Raw genomic sequence first — 17,414 nt, 5'->3', positions numbered from 1 at the left:
CATTCTGATGATCAACAAAAGGAATATTTTTAAGGAGTAGGAAATAAACTTAATGCAACACTATGGGTGAGTCTCCAAAGCATTATGGTAAGTGAAAGAAACAAGACACAAAAATTAGAATACTATTTGATTCTATTTATTAAATTCTGGAAAATGGCAAACCATATCAACCGAAAGCAAGGTTATTTTTTCTCTTGTGCCAGGGCTGAGTGGGACTGATTCCGAAGGACAGAAGGAAATTTTTAGGGTTGTAGAAATGTTCTATGGCTTGATTGGGTGGTCATTGCTTGGATGTATGAATTTGTCAAATCACACCAAAGGGTCTATTTATTAATTTATTATTTATTTATTTATTTATTCAAAGTGTATATTTAAATTGGAAACATTTTTTTGGTATTTAAGTTAAAACTATGGAAAGTTAATATAATTATTTAAAAATCACATATTTATTTTGAACTTTAAACTTTATTTGTAAGACATCAAGCAACTTAATGATAATACCAACTAGACATAAAATATTTTTTAAAATTTAGGTTTTTGCAGATCACCACAATATCACTTATTATTATTTCTATGAACAAAGATCTGAGATGAATTTGTATTTAAGCCCTTTTTTGGTTCTTATAAACACTAAAGAAGAGAATCACTAGATAAATGCATCAATATTAATGAAAAATTTCTTCTTGGTCTGCTGCATTACAGATTAAATTGTGATTTCTCTTTCAGAATTTGTCATAGATGGACTAAACTTATAATTCTGATGTAGACTAATTATGTTCATGGTTCCTGCTCCCCAGGTTCCTCATCAAAGCGTACCTTTGAGAAACTAGCCACATTATTTTTTGGAAATAAACTTGACTTCTAATTAACCCCAAGACAAAGTCTTCAGGTCAGTAGATCAAGCCTCAGGAGTCCCATAATCACAGTATATGCTTCTAAAAACCACATCCCATGTGATTCCAAGAACTACATGAACCCGAAGTTCTCAGGATAATGACTTTGGCTGGAGAAGCTGAGAGTCCTGATGGAAAGGGGAGGCTACTTCTATTGCTGCAGATGAGAGCTTCTGTCTCAAGGCAGATTCACTCTCTTCTGGTATTATTTCCTCAGGTTCTGATTTTTGGTTTAGAGCCTACTTTCCTAAGGGATTCCAGATACTGAATAGCTGCTTCTGTCTGAATGGAAAGGAGAAGAATAATGTAGGTACTTACTGAGTGGTAGTAGGAATATTGATCTAGTTTGGGACTTTGTGAAATCTAGACCTGGTTGGGGAGTAGTGCTTGTAAACATCTCCCCCTATTGCAATTCTGGCAAGTGGCAGGGTTAAGAAAGAGAAGCAGAGGCAGTTTTTAACTCCAGCTACTAAAAATGATTGAGCATGGTCCACAGAGTTCTTTTATTATTATTATTTGAAGATTTTTATATTGGGTCATTTTTTCTCTCACTAGATTTTCCTTTCTTTACTTTTTTCTCTTTTTAAAATTTGGTGGACTAATGGATTGAATGAAATAATGCTTATCAAATCTCTATTTCTTTCTTTGCTGTCTACTCATGGATGTATGAGTTTAGCTATCATTGAAAACTGGTACTTAAACTCCATTTTATTATTTTTTTAGGGGTGCATGTGCAGCATATGGCAGTTCCCAGGCTAGGGGTCGAAGTGGAACTGCGGCTGCTGGCCTACAGCACAGACACAGCAATGCAGAATCTGAGCCACATATGTGAACTACACCACATTTCACGGCAATGCTGGATACTTGACTCACTGAACAAGGCCAGGGATGAAACCTGCATCCTCGTGGATACTAGTTGGGTCTCTTACCACTGAGCCACAATGGGAACTCCTTAGACTCCATTTTAATAAGGCAAATTCGGGATGTTCATGTGTACTTAAGAATGTAAAAATTCCACTTCTTTACCATCTAAGGTTGCCTACATAATTTCTCCCAGCTAACAGATAAATATTTGACTATCTCAAATGCATAACGCCTGAAAAATAAATACATTTGCCTCCTTTTAAAGGTACATAGTACCCTCAAGTATTGAGTCATCATTTAAATCTAAATTACATAACATCCCTATGGAATATTCAAGGATTTAGAAAATAAGGTGAGGAAGTGTCATTTCTAAGAATCATAACCTAACTTCCATCCATAGGCATTAGCATAACACAAGGGGACTTTTGGGATCATCTGACTAGAGAATACTATTAAAGGTCATTATTCAACTGCTACCCTAAGTCAAATCTCATTGTGCATGATATTGTGCAAGGAGCCTCTTTTTGTGCACTCTAGTTTATTGCAGTTATATCCCTGTCCACTTTCATTTTAAAGTAAAGAGACTGGTACCTTGCCTGCAGTCACAGAAATCTAGATCTAAAGTGATCTTTTACCTTAATTTTATAGCCTGTGGATATTTGGCAGAAAGATTTTTTTATCTTCTCCTCTTATATTTTTCTAGTACTGATATGATGTAGTGGTCCCCGAGTAGATGGGGGCTGCCTTCTCAGATAAACTGTACCACTGGGTTTCCATACACCACGAAAAAGGAAAATCTATCAGTCACACAACTCAGACTGTGGGGTTAAATTAATAGTATATAAAAAATTCACCTAATTGAAATCAGCTGCTCTCATGGATTTGAAGGACAAATAATCCAAACAGTTTATCTATCTATCTATCTATCTATCTATCTATCTATCTATCTATCTATCATCTATCATCTGTTTATTGGTATTGGGTAGATACAGACACTCCTTCAGAATCAGTTAATTCTAACTTCTATGGTCTAGTCTACAAATCATACTCAACAGAGTGAGGATATCGTGGGGATTTGTGTGGATTAATTGAAGGAGGTCCAGAAAATCTTGAAACAGTGATAAGACAAGGATAAACAATGATCATAAATTTAGATTCCTCCAAGGGAAGTGTCTTGAAATAGGTGGAAATTCATTTGTCCAGGTGGAGGGAAACTGTCTCATTAATTTACCCTTCTTGATATAAAAGACAGATAACTAGTATATCTACATATGTAGATAATGGGAATGCATATGGTATATATACATCCTTTCTTTTTATATGTAAGAGAAATATCATTATAGTAACAGAATGAAAAATCCCCATTATTTGTGTTAAAGAGCTTTAAAACAACTGAATGTGAGTATCCTAATACTAACTTTGAATAAACAAATAGTTATACCTACTAAGTTCAGGACCAGTTTCTAGTAATTAAGAAAGAACAAAATTATTTTATGATAATATCATAGATTATTCTATTTATAAACAAAGACTGGACATAATCAATGCCTGCCAGATGATTTTCCATCTGGAGAATACTTTCTTACCTCTTAGGCTTGATCAGTAGGGAAAAACACTCATGAAAAAATTATCTTATATGAGGCCTAAAAATGACTTTAGAAATAATCCTTTCTAGTAGTTTGAAAATTGTGTTTACTTTTTTTTGTCTTTTTTTTTTGCCTTTTCTAGGGCTGCTCCCACAGCATATGGAGGTTCCCAGGCTAGGGAATCGGAGCTGTAGCCACCGGCCTACACCAGAGCCACAGCAATGCGGGATCTGAGCCGCGTCTGCGACCTACACCACAGCTCACAGCAACGCCGGATCCTTACTTAACCCACTGAGCAAGGCCAGGGATCGAACCCGAAACCTCATGGTTCCTAGTCAGATTCCTTAACCACTGCGCCATGATGGGAGCTCCTGAAAATTGTGTTTAATAGATGAATATTCAAAAGGAATCTTATTGCCAAGACAATATATAAAAGATATAAAGACTGATTTATGTCAGGGGTTGGAATCTGGAAAACTGCCCAGTTGTCCCCCTCTCTCTCTCTGTGACGAGCTCTTGGCCAGTTTGCAAAACCCTATTTCTCTGAGATTCTCGGAGGCACCTATACCTGGAAAAGTGAAGAGTGTTGCAAAATGCCACAAAATTAATATCTTTTTTTTTTTTAAACTACCTGGGTGACTCTGGTCTTCCTGAAAAAGGAGAAGATTTATTTAGACTAATACTATCATCGGTTCCATCCTTGGCTCAGCGCTCTATTTTGTGGACCCCCAGAAGTGTTTGTAATTGGTATATTGTTAGCCATTCTGTTAGAAATAACATTAAACCTTTTTTTCTTTTATCTTAATGTGTTGGATATTGACATAAAATGTAATGAATAAATGACATATGGTGTATGATATTCTTACCACAAATCTTAGAGTGTAATAAGTTGTCAATAAATACAAATCCCCTCACTGTTTTCCTCAAAGATCATCTGATTCTTCCTATCTGCTCCATTTTATGGTTGATAAAATTTGATAAACTGAAGTTCACATGTTGTGTCTGAACACTACTCATTCTTTTATTTCACATTCTGATCAGTTTCAGGTAATTGAAGATAATTATATTTTTCTCTTTTGGAGAACTGGTTTCCTTGGGCTTTACAGAGAGCAGGAAAAACACAATAATGCATAAATAAGATACAAGGGAAAACTGAATAGACAAATTCTCAATCCTTGGCTAGAGAGATAATGTGTTCATAGTCTTGGAAAAACTCTGCTCATTGGTTGTCAGTTATTCTGTTCCATACATAGCATTAATTTGTATTTTAGCAGATATATTTTGGAGGGAATGAATGAGTTCCACCAAACACCTGGAAATGCCTGACACCTGTAGACCTTGGGCTGAGTTCTCTCCCACCCTGGATCCTGGCCTCTGTCTGTGTCTCTGGCTTCTCCTAAAAAGCAGTGACCATGGAGTGGGTCAATGAGACCGCAGTGAGAGAATTTGTCTTCCTTGGCTTCTCCTCTCTGGCTGGGCTGCAAAAGCTGCTCTTCGTTGTCTTCCTGCTCGTCTACCTGTTCACTCTGGGCACCAATGCCATCATCATTTCCACCATTGTGCTGGACAGAGCCCTCCATACCCCCATGTACTTCTTCCTCGGTGTCCTCTCCTGTTCTGAGACTTGCTACACCTTTGTGATTGTACCCAAGATGCTGGTTGACCTGCTGGCCCAGAAGAAGACCATCTCCTTCCGGGGCTGTGCCATCCAGATGTTTTCCTTCCTCTTCCTCATCTGCTCTCACTCCTTCCTGCTGGCAGCCATGGGCTATGATCGCTACGTGGCCATCTGTAACCCTCTGCGCTACACAGTGCTCATGGGTTATGGGGTGTGTGTGGGACTAGTGGCTGCTGCCTGTGCCTGTGGTTTGATAATATCATTGGTCACCACCTCCATGATATTTCACCTGCCATTTCATTCCTCCAACCAGCTCCATCACTTCTTCTGTGATGTCTCTCCTGTTCTCAAGCTGGCATCTCACCACTCCCATCTCATTCAGTTGGTTATATTTGTGCTTGGTGTGTTTGTCTTGGTTATTCCACTGTTACTTATCCTGGTCTCCTATGTCCTCATCATCTCTGCCATTCTAAAAATCCCATCCTCTGTTGGAAGATACAAGGCCTTCTCCACCTGTGCCTCCCATCTCATTGTGGTAACTGTTCATTATGGTTGTGCCTCTTTCATTTACCTAAGGCCCAAATCCAATTACTCTTCAAGTCAAGACACCCTAATATCTGTGTCTTACACCATCCTCACTCCACTGTTGAATCCGATGATTTATAGTCTGAGAAATAAGGAATTCAAATCAGCCCTTCGAAAAGCAATGGTCCAGACATCATATCCAACTAATTAAAGTTATTTTTTAATTATTCAGTTAACTATATGCCTTTTATGTGCTAGGTAATGTGCACTTTCACACACTTTCTCACTCAACTTTAGAACACATTGGAATGTAAGAATACCTTATATATTAGGAGAATGGGGCTCAAAGAACTTGATATTTTGACTTTCTATCATCAATGATACTCTAAGGTAGCTATGCAGATGTGCGAAAGAATTCTCTTTCATAGAACCAATTTTATTATATTTCACTGTTTATTTTTATTTTTTATTTTTTTCCTTTTTTTTTGGGCTGCACTTGCAGCATATGGAAGTTCCTAGGATAGAGTTCAAATTGCAGCTGCAGCTGCCAACCACAGCCACAGCAATGCCAGATCAAAGCCAAATCTGCACTGTAGCTTACTGCCATGCCGGATCCTTAACCAACTGAACAAGGCCACGGATGGAACCTGCATCCTCATGGATCCCACTTGGGTTCATTTCCACTGAGCCACAATGGGAATTCCTATTTCACTGTTTAAAGTTTGATTATTCAAAAGCAATTATGTCATCAAAAAGATCAAGGATACATCCAAGGTGTTGTGAAACAGAATAAAGGAAAAGGCCACAAGTCGGAGGCCTCAGACACAATAAGTTGAAATCAATTACGATTCCCAACAGAAAGACATCAGTAGCAGACCTCAATGGGAAAAATTCTTCTTGCCCAGAAACAAGCCCAGTCAATGGGAAATGCCGCACCATCCTAAATTATCACTTCCTTTCAATGATATAACTTTCACAGGAATCCCTCGCAATTTCACCTTGTTTCTCTAGAAAGTAATGTTTCACTTATTTGCTTATTAGACTTGGCTATAATTTTTACTGTAGCATGCTTCTCCCCAACTGTAGTTCTTTGTTATTCTCTCTTTTTTAAAAGATTTTTATTTTTTCTATTATAGTTGATTTACAAAGTTCTGTCAACTTCTGCTGTACAGCAAAGTGATTCAGTCACACACACACACACACACACACACACACACACACACACACGCACACATATACATTCTTTCTCTCACATCATGTTCCATCACAAGTAGTAGTTGTAGCTGTAGTTCCCTGTGCTATACAGCGAGATCTCATTGATTATCCACTCCCAATGCAATATTTTGAATCTACAAACCCCAAATAAACTGATTATGCTGGTAAAATAACTGGCTGTTTTACTTTTTAGAGCAATACTGTCTAGTTGCAGGAAACAGTAGAAGATAGTCTGATTATTCTTTCTTACCCTTCCTCCTAGCAATTCTTCCTTTCATGAGGACAATGGGAAAGCTTGGTACCATTCATCCTACCAGTAACATTGGTGGCCCTTTTTGGTCCCTGATCTACCTCCATCAACTTATATATTGAAATGTATTTTCCTTTCCTTGAGATTGTGTTGTCTTTCCCTTGTTTGAGGTTGGAACCTCATTGTGGAGACTCCCTCCTACATATGGGCATGTCCTTCTCGTACTCTCCTGTTTTTGCTCCCATGTTCTTACCCTGAATATCATCGCTATTGATTCTCTTCCAGGAATCTACTAAATATTGCATAACTGCTGAAGTATCTTGAGTAGTCTAAGCAAAAGGATTGAGTCAATGTTAATAATACAGAGCCAGAGTTCCCTAATGACCAGAAAATCCATGTCAATACTTGCAAAGCCTTCCCTTGCCCTACAGAATAAGGCCAAGAACCTTCTGTTAGCAAGAATTTATCGTCTAGTCTCTGCCTACCTCTCCGACATTATTGTGTCTGAGTTCTTTATTATCCATTTTTCCCGTGTGCCTAGTTGTGCACTCTGATGCTACTCAACCATTGACTAGTCCTCCAGGTGTCATTCCTAATTATTCTATGTTCTCCCAAGTGCTCCTTCCTCCGTGGAGTAGCTCCTCTTTTCTATTTAAATCACATATTTCAAGTCTGAGCTGCACTCTCACTTCCTCTGTAAAGCCTTTCTTGTCTCCTTATTGCAACCTGCCATGATAGTAGGCTCTGCCTTCTTTGTGTTCTTAGAGTCATCAGGATCTACTTTTATTATTTTAAACTATTTATTCATTGCTTAATATGTGCCAGATACTATTTTGGCTGTTGAAATCCATAATAAACAAATATATGTGGTCTTTACTCTCTAGAACTATGGTCTCATTTGAGGCAGGCTCAGTAAAGAAGTAAACTCAGGGAAAAAATAATTTACCCCAGGTTGAACTGTACTATTTGAAGGAAAGGTATATATATAGGTGCTAGAGGAGGAAATACTAAAAGAAATCTGATTTTCATTGAATAGAGTAGAGCTGGTCTCCCTGAGAAATGGATGTGTAACCTATAATCTGAAAGGCAAGTAAGAGTCACCAAGCAAAGGGGATTATTTGGGGAGATCCTATCAGACTTAAGGGGCAACATGTACAAAAGCCCTGAAACAAGAAAGACCTAGGTGAGTTGGAGTCAAGCAAAGAATGTCGGCATAATAGTTTTTTTGTCACTCTGTACGATGAATCTGAATTTCCTGAAGGCACAGATTTTATGTCAAATGCAATGTTGTCAGCCCTGTTCCTGGTAATATGCCTGGAATGAAAGAGATGTTTGCGTTATGAATAGCTTCGCCTGCTCTTCCATTTTCTGCTGCCAGGCTTGCTCAGCCATGTTCCTGGCGTGGTGAATGTCAACTCACCCACTTGGGAAGCTCCTGTATGTGCCTTCACCACTTTTTTTCTTTCCTATACCACACATTGAACCAGTCACTAAGTCCTATATATTCTATGGATTAGTAGTTTTTCAGTCTTCTTCATTTTCACAGTCTCAGCTTATTTCCTTTGAATCATTGTGAGAACTTCAAAACAGCAGTAAACAGAATAGCTGGAATTAACCCACGTCTCTAATTATCCTTAGTGTGGTTCTCCTCCCACCTTGTGAGGCTGTGACCCCCTTGTTCTTGATCTCCCTTAAAACATAGTTCTCTTAATGTGGTGGAAGCTTGAGGTTACAAGCAGCTTTCCAGACAACATTTTACATGGTGAACTTAGCGCCAGTCTTAGGAGCTGATGCTGGCTTAGGCTTCATTGCAATGCCAGAACGTCAGTTCAAGGACTCTCATCTATGGAATGGATCTTGGTTTTTTTTCCTCTATTCTTTCACTGAAACTACTCCTGAGATCTGAAGAAATTTTTTTCTCCAGGAGAAGGGTGAGAGTCAAAGCCAGTATACCCTCAATTCCTATTTTTGGAGTCCTCGGACTGACATTCTGGCCATTGCAATAGAGGTGAGAAAAACCTCCATTCTTTCACCAGAACTACTCCGACATCTGGAGAAATTATTACTTCAAGAGAAGAATGAGAGTCAAACCCAGTAATATCCTCAATTCCTATTTTTTTTTCCAATGCCAATGATTTAGCTTAGTTCTCGTAGATAGTTGTGTTCTCCTTTACCATTTCTTTCCATTCATTTAACTAAATAATGCCTGTGTTCATAAAGGGATAGAGTGAGGTAGCATGAAGGAATCTGCATAAATTCAATCTTCTACTAAAAACATCACTCAATAAACCATGTATTTATATTCCTGTAAAGGAAGAGACTCACACAAATTTCTGTTGCTGGCAACACAGAATTGAAAGCGTGACAGTCTAAAAATCTGAAATCTGTATATCCTTGGGCAAGTAGTGTATTGCATCTGAAATTTGCTCTTCATATCTATAATAATAACTTAATATATATGTTCTTATATTTTATAAACATCTTTATTTTATTTTTATTCATCAAATATTTTGTTCAAATTTACTTTCTTCTGATATATATACTGACTTTAGCTAATTCCCTGAATTGATATAATTTAATTCCAACATTTGATATGCTCAAATAATCTAATGCAATTAAAATACAAATCAGAAATTAAGATAAACAGGCTCAATTTTATACTTCCCAAAGTCACTGCTGGTACATCACATTTGAGGAAAACTTGCTGTATATGATTTTATTCCACATTGGTTTCTTTTCTTTTTCTGGCTGCACCTGTGGCATATGGAAGTTCCCAGGTTGGGGTTGAATCACAGCTGCAGGTGCTGGCCTGCACCACAGCCACAGCAACGCCAGATCCAGGAAGTTTAGATATACAATAAACACAGTAAATTTGATCTAAGATAATTTTACATAATGGTATTTTGCATGGCTAAAACATATTCTTGTTTTCCCTCATTAAGTTTTTATTTATTCTTGGTAGAAGATGACAATTAAATTAATGTATTTTTTCTTTTTTATTATTGAAAAAACCTATTGCAAATTCCTGACCCCAATTTATATTGATTTTTATTCTCGCATGACCCACATGTGGTATTTTTTTCTAAAGGCAGTTTATGTATCAAAATTCAATTACTCTACCACAGACATTGTTTTTTTCTAGGTATGGGGGACCCTTATTTTAATCTATAAAAGCAGACGATAATGGGTAATGGAAGTGGAAAAGAAAGGTGGTACGGACAATTTTGGTCACTTCAGAAAGTAGTTATTCTGTATATAATTACAGATAATGAGATATTCATCTCATCAGTTTGAATTAGTTGAAAAGTCAGTTTTCTTAGCTTTCTGTAATGTCTATATTGTAATTGTCCAAAGAGGGGAACATGTGAAATAAATAGTTAAAATTTGCCATCTAACATAATCCATCTGTATTGAATTTAGTAGAATCTATCTTCTACGCTTCCATTTGGGTATATGATTTTTTTTTGGTATGTATTTATAGTTGTATTAAAAGTGGGAGCTGGAGACAGAATAGGACATTCCTAGCATGGTTAACTTTAAGTTGTCAGCTTGAAAAGGCAAATAATTAGTAATTATTTTCATCAAAATAAAATTGATCTGTAATGCGTTTTGGAAACAAAGATCCTAGATAAGGACTAAAATGATGAATATTAAATTGACCCTTTTGCCTCAAAACCCTCTAGTTAGTCATTAAAATAGACACACATAGAAAAAAAAATTGTCAATAGGACCTCTATGAATTTCTTCCATAATAACTTTGAAAATAACTGAATATATCAAACACTCATGCATTTTGATAACACAAGTTGATAGAATTGTGTAATCACCACCACAATCCAGTTTTGGAACATTTTTCCATCATCCCCCAAAGATATCTCTTGCCTGTTTGCAGTCAAAGCATGTTCTTACCCTATCCGATGGTCTAATCTCCTTTCTTCCTGCAGAGATTTTTCTTTCCCAGACAATTCATATAAATGTAATTTATAGTATGGCCTTATGAACTTGGCTACTTTAACTCAGCATAATGACTTCAAAGAAATCAATACCTATTTTTTGGGATATCTCCTATGTACTGTCTTTTAATTTTATCTTTCTTGATGAGTGTTTTTATTTTTGTCCTCCTGCTATTATTTTGGTGTGTTTAAGGATAGAGCATATATATACACACACACATATATGTATATATATAATGTAGAATATATATGTAAATTTATATACAAAAAATATATATAAAATCTCAAAAGGTTTAATAGGAATTTAAAAAAAAGTTCTATAACCTAAAAATTAATAAGTCCATATTGCTGGAAATACAATGAAAAACTAATATGTATATGCAGTGATGTATTTAGATTCAGCACCACCAAACTGTGAGAGGTCACATATTCACAAAACGGATAATGATATTGCAAACTAAAATAGTCTTACTTATCAGAGTTAAAATAGTATCCATAATGTGCATACTGAAATTTTAATCTAAATGAAACTATGTCACTAGAAAAATTTATGTTGCTGCAAATGGCATTATTACATTCTTTTATTATGGCTGAGTATTATTCCATTGTGTATATATACCACATCTTCCTAATCCAATGGATGGAACTAGAGACTCTCATACTGAGTGAAGTAAGTCAGAAAAAGAAAGACAAATACCGTAAGATATCATTTATATCTGGAATCTAATATAAGGCACAAATGAACCTTTCCACAGAAAAGAAAATCATGGACTTGGAGAATAGACTTGTGGTTGCCAAGGGGGATAGGGAGGGGGAGGGAGTGGGAACTTGGGGTTAATAAATACAAACTATTGCCTTTGGAATGAATTAGCAATGAGATCCTGCTGTGTAGCACTGGGAGTACAGTAGGAAAAAAAATTGTATTGGGGAAATAACTATTTAAAAAAATAATAAAAAATAAATAAAAATTCAATAAATTCTAAAATAGAATTTATGCAAATCACATTCTCCCACTAAAACATAAAAAAGTATAAATAATAGAAGTTATTTAAATATTAACAGCAAAGAATCTATAAAAAATAAATGTTTCATTTCTAAAAAAATATTTTACCAATAAATGACAGTTGCAAGTGTGTTAGGAGGGAAAAAAAGAACAATGTAATGGAGATAACCAATGCTCTACTTATAGAGAAATACAGTAATTTAAATGACTCAATTATTTAACTATTAAGAATGAACATAATATAAAAACATTTAATGTAAAACTGAAAAGTGAGAGACAAAAATAGGAATAGAGGAATTAATTAAAAATATAAGAGAATTCTTGATGATTTTATCCATTTTGATTTGAATATCTAGGAGTTCCTGTCATGGTGCAGCAGTTAACGAATCCAGCTAGGAACCATGATTGTGGGTTTGATCTCTGGCCTTGCTCAGTGGGTTAAAGATCCGGTGTTGCCGTGAGCTGTGGTGTGGGTCGCAGACGTGGCTCGGATCCAGCGTTGCTGTGGCTCTGGTATAGGCTGGAGGCTACAGCTCCGATTAGACCCCTAGCCTGGGAACCTCCATATGCCATGGGAGCAGCCCTAGAAAAACCAAAAATCAAAAAACAAAACAAAAAAAAGATTTGAAAATCTAAATAAAATTACAAGAGAGAATGCAGTTATATTTTATCCTGAAAATGGAGGCAACACATAAAATATGAACATCAGTTTTATTCATTAATCTTTAAAAAGAATATTGACAAGTGGTACATATATTGAGAACTGTACACAAGAAGGTGAGGTGTCTGAAATTCAGGTCACATGAGTAATGGGAAAAGATCAGATTATCATCATAACTGTCTTAAACAGCTATGAACGAAGATTAGACCTACTGTATGGCACAGAAGACAGGAAGTATGAAAATCACAGAGAGACAAATATCAGCTTAAATGCGGGGAAAAATAATGAGAGCTGAAAATAGCAAGAATATACGTTTTGTGCTACCCAGTCAGTGCAAGCTGGTTTCCCTTGGAGATAGTGATGAAGGAATTTTTGGAACAGGTGAGAGGTAGAATGTGAAGGCCACTCAAATCTTTTGCTCTCCTATTTTTTACACTCAGACGACAAATTTGAAACTGGAACTCCTTAATAAATTCAGTGTAGAAATCCATGTAGACATATTCTTCAGTCTGAGGCAGGACTAAATGATTATTATTTCTATTCATTTACATAGCATATCTTCTAAGATACACTAGGAATGATTCAAAGGAGTGGTCAGAAAAGGCATGGCGAAATATCGTTTTTGGATAAATCAAAGAAATTAAAGGTCTTTGGAGAGATGTGCAACATATTAATTAATACTAGTCTTACATTCCATGTAATTTACATTTTACATATACTTTCCTTTATCTTTTCCATTAAACAAAAACTCTGTGAATTAAAAAAAGGAAAATTATATTATCCATGTATTCTGTATTTAAAATTTAGATTTGGAGAAAAACAATAGTTTTCTTTTTTTATTATTTTAACAATTGTATTAGAGAATAGTTCATTTACAGTGTTGTGTCAATTTCTGCTGTAAAGGATAGTGACACAGTCATACATATGTATGCATTTTTTTTTTCTCATACTTCCGTCTTTTTCTATCCTAGGACATTGGATATAGTTCCCTGTGCTGTATAGTAGGACCTCACTGCTCACCCATTCTAAATGTAATAGTTTGCATCTGACAACCTCAAACTACTTGTCTATCCTACTTCCTTTCCCCTCCCCCTTGGCAACCACAGGTCTGTTCTCTATGTCTGTGAGTCTGTTTCTGTTTTGTAGATAAGTTCACATGTGCCGTATTTTAGATTACACATATAAGTGATAAGTGAAGCACCTCCATATTGTTTTCCATAATTGTTGTACCAATTTATATTGCCACCAACAGTGAAGGAGGGTTCCTTTTTCACCACACCCTCTCCAGCATTTGCTATTTGTAGACTTGTTAATAATGGCCATTTTGACCAGTGTAATGTGGTACCTCACTACAGTTTTGATTTGCATTTCTCTAATAATTAGTGATGTTGAGCATTTTTTCACGTGCCTACTGGCCATCCATACGTCAAAATGACTATATTACCCAAGGCAATCTACAAATTCAATGCAATCCCTATCAAATTACCAATGACATTTCTTCAAAGAACTAGAACAAAATATTTTAAAATTTGTATGGAAACACAAAAGATCCCAAAACCAGAGCGATGTTGAAAAATAAAAATAGAACTAGAGGGATCAGGCTCCCTGAACTCAGACTATAATACAAAGCTACAGTAATAAAAACAGTATGGCATGGGCATAAAAACAGAAATATAGATCAATGGAAAAAGATAGAAAGCCCAGAAATAAACCCAAACACCTATGGTCAACTAGTCTATGACAAAGGAGGCAAGAATATACAGTGAGGAAAGATGGTTTCTTCAATAAATGGTGCTGGGAAAACTGGAGAGCTACCTGCAAAACAATGAAATTAGTACTTCTCTAACACCTTACACATAAAACAACCCAATATGGATCAAAGGCCTAAACATAAGGCCAGATACTGTAAAACTCCTAGAAGAAAACATAGGCAGAATGCTCTTTGACAGAAATCACAGCAACATCTTGATTGATCCACCTCCTAGAGTGATGACAATAAAAATAAAAATAAACCAGTGGGACCTAATTAAACTCAAAAGCTTTTTCATGGCAAAGGAAACCATTAAAAACATGAAAAGACAACACACAGAATGGGAGGAAATCTTTGTAAATGAAGCAATCAACAGGGCCCCAATCTCTAAAATATGCAAACAGCTCACAACTCAACAACAAAAGACCAAACAACCCAATCAAAAAATGGGCAGAAGACCTAAATAGACATTTCTCCACCAGTAGTTTTCTTAAAGTCATGACCTAGGTAATATTAAATTTCTAATTGCTAGTAAGTACGATAACTTCCCCTGCATTATGTCTTATCCACACAACATTCTGGCTTGAGCAATTCATTTTTAAACTAAACATAATGTTAAACAAAGAGGGCCATCAGAGAATTTGGGCTAACAAGCCAAACACAAGGCAAGAGATAATAGTTGTTAAGAGCCATTATTTAACCATTATAACTCCTCTAAGGAGGAAGAGGAGGAGTAGGAGAATTGTCTTTTGGTGAAAGATAATCTGATACCTTGCTTAATTTTGCAAGAACTTTGAGACGAATATACTACTATGTCTGCAATACGTATAAGAACATTACAGCCCCACAATGTGAAACAACTCATCCAAGGCCACAGTTATACAGATAACTAGACTAGAAAATTTTATGACATGTTTGACTCAAATGTATGTGTGCTGTTGAAAAATATTTTAATTATAAAGTCTTAACAGAAAATCCAGTCTTCCCAAGCATTTTCTGAATGGCCAGCTGCACATCTTTGTTCCTGAGGCTGTACACCATAGGGTTTAACAGGGGGGTGATGATGGTATAAGTCACTGTCACCAGTCTGTCTTTGCCTGTTGTATATTTGGCTGAGGGTCTCAGGTAGACAAAGGAAGCACAGCCATAATGGACGATGACCACAATGAGATGAGAGGCACAGGTGGAGAATGCTTTTTGCTTGCCTTCAGTTGATGGGATCTTCAGGATAGTAGACACAATAAATCCATAAGAGATGCAGATGCAGGTCAAGGGCACAACAAGTACAAAGACCCCACCGATGAAGATGACCAGTTGATTAATGTAGGTTTCAGCAGAGGCTAGGTGGATGACTGGTGAAATATCACAAAAGTAATGATCGACCTTGTTGGAACTGCAGAAAGGGAGGCTAAAGACTAAAGTTGTGCCCGCCAGAGATATTAGGAAACCATTAACAATACAAGTTGCAGCCAGTTGCCCACACACCCTCCAGCTCATGAGAATGGGGTAGTGCAGAGGTTGACAGATGGCAGCATAGCGATCATAACCCATCACTCCCAGAAGCAGACAATTGGTGACAGCAAAACCAAGGAAGAAGTACATCTGGGAAGCACAGCTCACAAAGGAGATGGTCCTGAGTACAGAGAGCAGATTGACAAGCATCTTGGGCAGGATAACAATTGTGTAGAAGGTCTCAGAAGTAGAAAGGACAGACAGAAAGAAGTACATGGGTGTGTGGAGGCTGTGATCCAAGCGGATGACTGAGATGATGGTGATGTTTCCACTCAGGATGATCAAATAGAGGCAGAGAAAGATGACAAAGAGGACCAGCTGCAGGTCCCCAAGGCTGGAGAAACCCAACAGGAAGAACTCAGTGACACAGGAGGAATTGGCCATGAAGAGTTGACCCCAGAGAACAAAGTCAGTAATATCAAGTCTCGAAACTTGGAACTAAGAAATCAGGGAGACTTGACCTTCATAATGCAGCCAGTCTGGTTTAAAAGAGAAACAACAGGCAGGGGAAAAAACAAAAGGACTGTCAACTAAACATAAAAATTATCCTACATTAATATGTATCCATAGCAGTAATTTTCTGCTAGTGATTTTAGCAGTGAATTGGTGGACAATTGTTCACATGAAATGTAGAGACATTTGTTCAAGGAAAGTCTATTCCTCAGGCTCCTTGCAGACTTACTTGTCTCTGCTTAACATTTTGGTTAAAATAATAATTAAAACCCTTTTTCTACATTAATTATGAGTTTCAGTGATCATAGTTTTACCCACATTATTGACACAAGCAGTATACCAATGTCTGGATATCTATGTCTCACTTTTTTTTTTTCTTTTAGGGCCACACCTGCCACATATGTAAGTCCCCAGGCTAGGGGTTGAATGGAGCTGCAGCTGCTGTCCTACACCACAGCCACAGCAATGCGGGATCCAAGCTGCATCTGCGCTCTCACACCACTGAGCGAGGCTGGAATTGAACACACATCCTCATGGTTAACAGTCAGATTCTTTTCTTTTGCACCACAATGGGAACTCCCTCACCTTTTTCCCCCCCTTTATGTCTTTTTAGGGCTGCACCCAAGGTATTTGATCCCATGCTAGGGATCAAATCAGAGCTGTAGCTGCCAGCCTGTGCCAGAGGCACAGCAACGCGGGATTCGAGCTGCATCTGCAACCTACCCCACAGCTCAGGGCAATGCCCAATTCTTAACCCACTGAGCAAGGCCTGGCATTGAATCCACATCCTCATGGATGCTAGTCAGTTTCGTTAACCACTGAGCCACGACGGGAACTCCTCCTTCGCCCTTTTCTTTTTCTTCTTTAAAGTTTCGTTGACTTACAATGTTGTACCAATTTCTGCTGTACAGCAAAGTGACCTGATCTTTTTCTTATATTATATTCCATTATGGTCTATCCCAGGAGATTGGATAGAGTTCCTTTTGTTATACAGCAGGACCTCATTGCTTATCCACTCCAAATGTAATAGTTTGCATCTTCTAACCCCAAACTCCCTGCCCATTCCACTCCCTTATCCCTTCCCCTTGGCTACCACAGATCTGTCCTCTGTCTGTGAGTCGGTTTTTGTTT

At 37.1% G+C, this 17,414-nt stretch overlaps 2 protein-coding genes across 2 annotated transcripts; one reads left to right on the top strand and one right to left on the bottom strand.

Annotated features, from left to right (window-relative positions):
- Positions 1 to 4,755: 4,755 nt before the first annotated feature.
- LOC125128875 (olfactory receptor 10K1-like) lies at positions 4,756 to 5,697 on the top strand. Its single transcript, XM_047783018.1, has one exon. The coding sequence runs from the start codon at positions 4,756 to 4,758 to the stop codon at positions 5,695 to 5,697; it is 942 nt and encodes a 313-aa protein (XP_047638974.1).
- A 9,575-nt stretch (positions 5,698 to 15,272) lies between these two features.
- On the bottom strand, positions 15,273 to 16,217 carry LOC125128874 (olfactory receptor 10R2-like). The gene has a single exon (XM_047783017.1). It carries the CDS (start codon positions 16,212 to 16,214, stop codon positions 15,273 to 15,275), a length of 942 nt encoding a protein of 313 aa, XP_047638973.1. The 5' UTR covers positions 16,215 to 16,217.
- Between the last annotated feature and the right edge of the window lie 1,197 nt (positions 16,218 to 17,414).

Source organism: Phacochoerus africanus, chromosome 6, assembly GCF_016906955.1.
Source record: "Phacochoerus africanus isolate WHEZ1 chromosome 6, ROS_Pafr_v1, whole genome shotgun sequence".
NCBI classification, from domain to species: domain Eukaryota; kingdom Metazoa; phylum Chordata; class Mammalia; order Artiodactyla; family Suidae; genus Phacochoerus; species Phacochoerus africanus.
This window is presented reverse-complemented; position numbering and strand designations above follow the sequence as displayed.

What these genes read in the sequence shown, in the direction of transcription:
- LOC125128874 (XM_047783017.1), bottom strand. Translation starts at nt 16,214, where the DNA reads ATGGCCAATTCCTCCTGTGTCACTGAGTTCTTCCTGTTGGGTTTCTCC.
- LOC125128875 (XM_047783018.1), top strand. Translation starts at nt 4,756, where the DNA reads ATGGAGTGGGTCAATGAGACCGCAGTGAGAGAATTTGTCTTCCTTGGC.